The following is a 6,565-nucleotide window of genomic DNA, read 5'->3' on the forward strand; positions in this document are numbered from 1 at the left end:
AACACCTGGGCATTCCCCCGGAGGAGCTGGAGGAATTGTCTGGAGAAAGAGAAGTCTGGGCATCTTTGCTTAGACTGCTGCCCCCACGGCCCGGTCCCGGATAAGCGGAAGAAAATAGATGGATGGATGGATGGATGGTCTTAGTGCATAAGACTAATGTTACAGCCCCACCGACTGAGGGACCAGACAAGCACTGTCTCGTGCATAAAAAACCCCACGCTTTACAACAATGCAAGGGCTTTAGAGAAAAACCTTTTCTGTATCAGAAGACAATTCTAAAGCAACACAATATCTGTTATAAGTGTTGTGCATCAAACAAGCATGGGGCAAGAAACTGTGAAGCAGCAGTTAAACGCTCAGAGTGTGGCAGTGACAAGCACCCAACTGCTTTACACCCAGACACACTGCGCCCCCCAAGATCTCTCTTGCCTCCTGAAAATTACGGCGGGGAGAGACAAGTAGGACAGGAGGCAGCGGTAGTTAACAGTTGCACTGAAGTATGTGGAGAGGGGTTCTTGGGAAAATCATGCTCCAAAATATGTCTGGTCAATGTTTATCCCATTAATGATTGCAACAACAGTAAACAAATGTATGCCATGCTGGACGACCAGAGCAACGTTTCCCTTGCACGCTCTGAGTTCTTTGATATGTTCAAAGTTAACAGTAGTGTAACGCCATACAACCTCTAGACCTGCAGTGGTATAGGTCTTGCTGCTGGCAGAAGAGCCTTTGGATATGCAATAGAGTCCATAGATGGTTCTCATACAATACCCCTACCCACATTGAGTGCAACATGATACCAGATAAAAGAGAAGAAATTCCCACTCCAGCTGCTGCATGTGGGCATAGTCATCTCGAACACATAGCGCACAAAATAGCAGCTAAAACCACATGACAGTCTAGCAAATGGGAAAGTGTCAGTTAACGACTCAAACACAAAATACAATGCCCAAAACAATAGTTTTGGAAACAACGTCTTCAATCAGACCAAAAATGACACAAGGTGGCGCCTTCAATGGAGGATCTGTTATTCCTCAAAATTATGGATAAGGAGTTTTCACAGAACGAGGGACGAAGCTGGGTGGCTCCACTACCATTCCACCAGCTTAGAGTACAGCTGCCAAACAATCGCCTTTACGTGATCAATTGCCTCAAGTCACTAGAGCGTATCCTCAACAAGAACCCTGTAATGAAAGCCCACTTAATAGATTTTATGCAAAAAATGTTAGACAATGGCCATGAAGAGCTCGCACCCCCAGTACAGGGAAACAAAGAATACTGGTACCTGCCCTACTTTGGCATATACCACCCACAAAAGCTGTTTCAAATAAGAATGGTATTTGACTCTAGTGCGCAGTTCAAGGGTACGTCACTCAATGCTGTGCTCCTCTCAGGGCCTAACCTAAACAACAGTCTGCTGGGCGTTGTGAGATATTAACTGTGTGAGACATTGCAATTCAGGCATCAACACTGTTCACTGTGCACATATAAGAATATGTATTGTAGCAAAAAGCACTTATATCTTTATACACTTATATGGTAAATAACTTACACTGGGTTTGAAGCATGGGCACTAATTCATATAACGGAACTGAATAAGAATGTAACCTTCAACTATGTTTAATCAGTTGCAATGTCTGTGTTTACTCTATCATTCACATGTATTTTTGGATAAATACCGCTTCCCATGAAGGGAGTCGCAGGAGGAAGCAGGAGAATTGAATACAGTGGGATATAAAGATGTCTGGAACAGCTCCACTGTTTTATACTCATGGAACTTGTAAGGATAAATTTAAGTTTCTTCATTATAACAGGATGTTCACTATATCATGTGTGTGCGTGCTTCTTAAATAACAGGATGTACTACTTTGGAATTAAGGAGTATGTTTTGGGGGAAAAGTATTGACAAATGCCACCTGCATCCTGCAGAGCATCTATCATTTGACTCTGCTAATGAGATAGAGCACCACCTGGCAGGGGCCTCAGAGGGAGGAGCAGCAGCAACCCCAAACAAGAACACAAGAACCTAACTGCACTTCGACAACATGGAAAGAGATGGTGGGACAACACCCCAGAGGCTGTGGATAGCCAAGGACTCTGAGTGACTGTTCTTATTATGCCACCATCATGGTGATAGCTGCGGCCAGGGGCATCATGTTTTCAAGTTGTCTGTCCATCTCATTCTTGTGAACGTGATATGTCATGTCATGTCCTTCAAGGTATGCCTTGAAGGAATTTCTTCAAATTTGGCACATGTCCACTTCGACTCAGTGATGAACTGATTAGATTTTGGTGGTCAAAGGTCAAGGTCAGTGACATCACATCCATACCAATGAATTTGACTGTTTGGCAGAGACATACAACTTCGAAGCAGTAATTATAGTTTTGGATACTGCCTTGACTGTCCATTTTGTGACGTTATTTTCATTTTCATACATTATCATCAATGAAATGGGTGATGCAACATGTATTTACTATTAGAGCTGTTACTGTTGAAGAGTTTTAATGTCACCTCAAACCAGTCCTGAAAGCCACAATTGGATTTATCTGGAATCCTAGTGTGATTTCATTATGCCTCCATGCTGAAGGTCAAGCTCACCATGACCTGGCATTTGTCCCACTCTTGTGAACATGATACTACACCTTGAGGGAATTTCTTCAAATTTGGCACAAGTGTCCACTTAGATTCAAAAATGAACTGATTACCGTGGTTAAAGGTCAAGGTCAGTGACCTCACTTCACCTGTCCTGAGTCTGCCCCCATTACTCATCCATCCTATTCCTGACCCTCTCTGGACTTCATCTGCCGAGACAGTAGACTACCCAGTGACTCTTCCACGTCTACCTTGACCATTCTGTTCTTACCCCTGAACTTCAGTCTTCAATAAATATACCAGATTCGCTAGCAATCTGAGTCCTGCTTTTGGTGTCCAGCTTCATGCTTAGTGGCTCTAGGCTGTAACAGAAAACTGGAAAGGAGGTGGCATTCCACTAAGTCAGAAGAGTATTTTCTAGCCTGGAAAGATAACTTAATAACATGTTATAACATTAGATCTGATTAATGTCTCTCTATTAGCAGGCTGTTCCACAGGCTTTTAAGGTTTCTGTAATTAAACCTCTACTCAAAAAGCCTACTCTTGACCCAGGTCTCCTAGCTAATTTTAGGTGTTCCAGTAAAGCACTGCACTGTGACAGTGAGCCAGTATACCCACCAAGACCACACAAAAGAATTCAGCCATCTGTGCTTTTCCCAGTGTGACATACAATAATGCCTATTCCAAACTTACAATGCTGTGCATTTTGAAAACAATCGCACATAAAAGTTGTAAACAGAACAGCTGAAGTTACTGTATGATCGAGCATCAAACCAAGAGGATGTTTTCTGCATCTTTTATCCACCTGTGGTGATTCACAATGGCTGATGCTGATATTTTGAGAGTCAACAAGCCAACCATGAGGGACTGTGCTGCAAGTTTTCAGTGTGATTTCTTTCTGCTTGCTTATGATTTCCCCATAGTGGTACTACCATATTATGCACAGTGCTGCACAACTACAAGAGAAAACCTGTCAGATGACAGAAAAGAAGACTGACAACTCTCACCTCTTCCTCCTCTGGCACTCTTGATTCCCTGAGGGCTGTTGGGAAAACTCTTGGGGTGAATGTGACTTGAATATTTCCACTGAATCTTGGAGCAGGAAGGTCCACTTGTTTTTTCTTGCACTTTTCGCTGGTGCTTCGTTGAACTAAACACAGGATTATGTTCATTACCATTACCATAACCAACAAGTGTACAAGAAAATTTGATCACACAGAAAATTACAAACCCAGGTTGACATTTCCTCCAGCTAAACATCCGTTATCCTGGTTCTCTCTCATGGCTTCCAGTTTGTTTTGATAGTCCCTCTGACTTTGGCAGTTTACTTGGGCTTCTTCCTCTGCTTTTTGTTTGCGTCTCAGCTGCCATGCTACCAGCTCTGCAGTGGTTTTCTCTCGCTCAGTGTCTTTCATTTTCTGGATGCTGTCTCTTTCTTCCTTTTCAAGCTGATATCAAGTAAAAAATATTATAAAGTATACATAGTCACAAAAAAACAGTAACAGCACTGTTTGCAATTTGCTGGTTTTCTGCATAAATTGGTCATGAAATGGGATCTGATCGCCAAAGTCACAAATATCAACAAACACAATATTTCTAAGCTGATAAAACACAAACAGTCGTGATCTTTCATGCCTTTATTGAACACATCCATTGAAAATAAACTGATCATGGAAAAAGTAATGAAAACAGTGTTTTAATAACTGGTTGAAAAAAAACTCGCTTTGACGAAAGAAACCTCCAACAGACCCCGGGTCTTGGTGGGTGGCCTTCTGCCTCGATCTGTTGGGGTGAGTAGATAGAGGAGAGAGAAAAGAAGAAAAGCAACAAAACACAAGAAACACAACAACAAACAACCAAACACAGGGCAGGTCGATGTGGCTGGTGACTGCTCATCAGAAACGTAAAGCTCCAGAGCCAGGGCTACCTGCAGAAAGGTACAGGAAGAGCACAGGGAGAGAGGACACACTATGGGAGAGAGGAGACACAAAGTTAGTAATGGGTAGTGGTGGCATATAGATGGATGGAGAGAGAAGAGAGGGGAGAAACTCAGAGCATCATGGGGCCCCCCAGCAGCCTAGGCGTATAGCAGCATAACTAAGGGAAGGCTCAGGCTCACCTGATCCAGCCCTAACTATAAGTTTTATCAAAAAGGAAAGTCTTAAGTCTAATCTTAAAGATACGTGATTCCACAGTATCTCTATTGGATTGAGGTCTGGGTTCTGACTGGGCCGCTCTAAAATGTGGGTTTTGTGTGTCCATAACCATCCTGTAGTAGATTTACTTTGAAGTTTAGGATCATTGTCCTGCTGCATCACCCAGTTTGTTCTGAGCTTCAACATGCTGACAGCCATCCTGACATTATTCTGTAGGATACCTGGATAAACTTGGGGATTAATTTTTCCCTCCACAATGGTAAGCAGTTCAGGTCCAGAGGCAGAAAAACAAATTATGATGCTCCCCCCACCATACTTCACTGTTTGGATGATGTTTTCATGTTGGCATATGGTTCTCCTTTCACATCATACACAGCACGGTATGTTCCTCCCAAAAAATTCTACCTTTGTTCCATCTGTCCACAGGACATTTTCCGAGTAGTGTTGTGGAGGTCAGGGTGGTCTTTGGCAAACTTCAGACATGCTGCAATGTTGTTTTTGGTGTCCTGCAATGATACCATGCCTGTTCAATATTTTGCATATTGTTAACTCATGAGCAGAGATGTTAACCAACTCCAATGAACTCTAAGTCTATAGCTGTTACTCTAGGGTTCTTTTTCACATCATTGAGTGTTCTGCATTGTGCCTTTGGACATAATGGCTGGGCACCCACTTCTTTGGAGAGTAGCCACACAACCAAACTGTCTCCATTTATAAATACAGTATGTCTGACTGTGGACTGATGAGTATATAGAGTCTTTGAGATGACTCTAACTCTTTCCAGCTACATGCAAATCAACAGCTCTTGGTCGTAGGTCTTCTGAGAGCTCTTTTTTGTGAGGCATAGCTCACATCAGCTGATGCTGCTTGTGAACAGCACACTGACACTGTCTGATTGTTTTTATAAGTCAAGGTTGTTCTAAACTACAACTCCATTCTCATTTCATTGGTGGGACTCCAAATTTGCTAATATGTTGCTACAGACATGGCGCCCACTGAGGCGAACGTGTTTGCGCGTTCCACTCTTGAATGCCGACTTTTTCTTCGTTTTCTTCTTTTTTGTGTGTTTTTTGCTTTTTCTGCAGTGCACAAATGTCATGCACTGCTTACATACAACAGACAGGCATTGCTGGATATCGCCAACTCACAAAGCCACTGGGAATTTACTGGTTTCATACCACCGGAGCTACAACCCATTGTCCGATCCGGCGACAACAACAACAATGGCGAGGACAGCCACCACTGCCCTCGGGGAGCCCCTGGAGCACCGGGCACAAGTGGGCAGGCTGAAATCAGGAGAGCGACCCGGAGACGGATTGCTGAAATGCCAGCCTTACTATCTAGCCAGAGCGCATAGTGCTGTGTTTCTGGCTGCTGTGTATGTTAGCCCAAGAGCTAATCCCTCTGCGGCTCTCAGTAAACTCTATGATGCCATCAATGCTCTAGACAGCGCACCCCGATGCTGTATTTATCGCTGCAGGCGACTTTAACCAGCGCAACTTATGGACTGTACTCCCCAAATATTACCAACATGTGAACATTCCCACCCGGGGCAAGAACACTCTGGATCATGTTTACAGTAACATGGTGCATACAGGGCCGCACCCCGCCCCTACCTTGGATGCTCAAACCACATCTCTTTGTTCCTGTATCCAGCTTACAGACAAAGACTGAAACAAACAAACCCTGTCACCAAACAAATTAAACTCTGGACCCCAGAGACTGAAGGCACCCTGCAGGACTGTTTTGCCCAGACAGACTGGGATGTGTTTAAAGCTGCAGCCACCTCGGAGGACTTTTCTGTCAGCGTACAGGA

At 43.7% G+C, this 6,565-nt stretch overlaps 1 protein-coding gene across 2 annotated transcripts in view; it reads right to left on the bottom strand.

Annotated features, from left to right (window-relative positions):
• The window catches only part of dnaaf4 (dynein axonemal assembly factor 4), a 49,215-nt gene that overhangs the window by 17,571 nt on the left and 25,079 nt on the right, over positions 1-6,565 (bottom strand). For both annotated transcript variants that reach the window (XM_020585695.1, XM_020585694.1), the window contains exons 4-5: positions 3,825-4,041; positions 3,601-3,743 (exon numbers count right to left, since the gene is read on the bottom strand). In XM_020585695.1, coding sequence (XP_020441351.1) covers positions 3,601-3,743; positions 3,825-4,041 — 360 coding nt within the window. The remainder of the gene's footprint in view (positions 1-3,600; positions 3,744-3,824; positions 4,042-6,565) is intronic.

This window comes from Monopterus albus, unplaced genomic scaffold, assembly GCF_001952655.1.
Source record: "Monopterus albus unplaced genomic scaffold, M_albus_1.0 scaffold373.1, whole genome shotgun sequence".
Classification (NCBI taxonomy): Eukaryota; Metazoa; Chordata; class Actinopteri; order Synbranchiformes; family Synbranchidae; genus Monopterus; species Monopterus albus.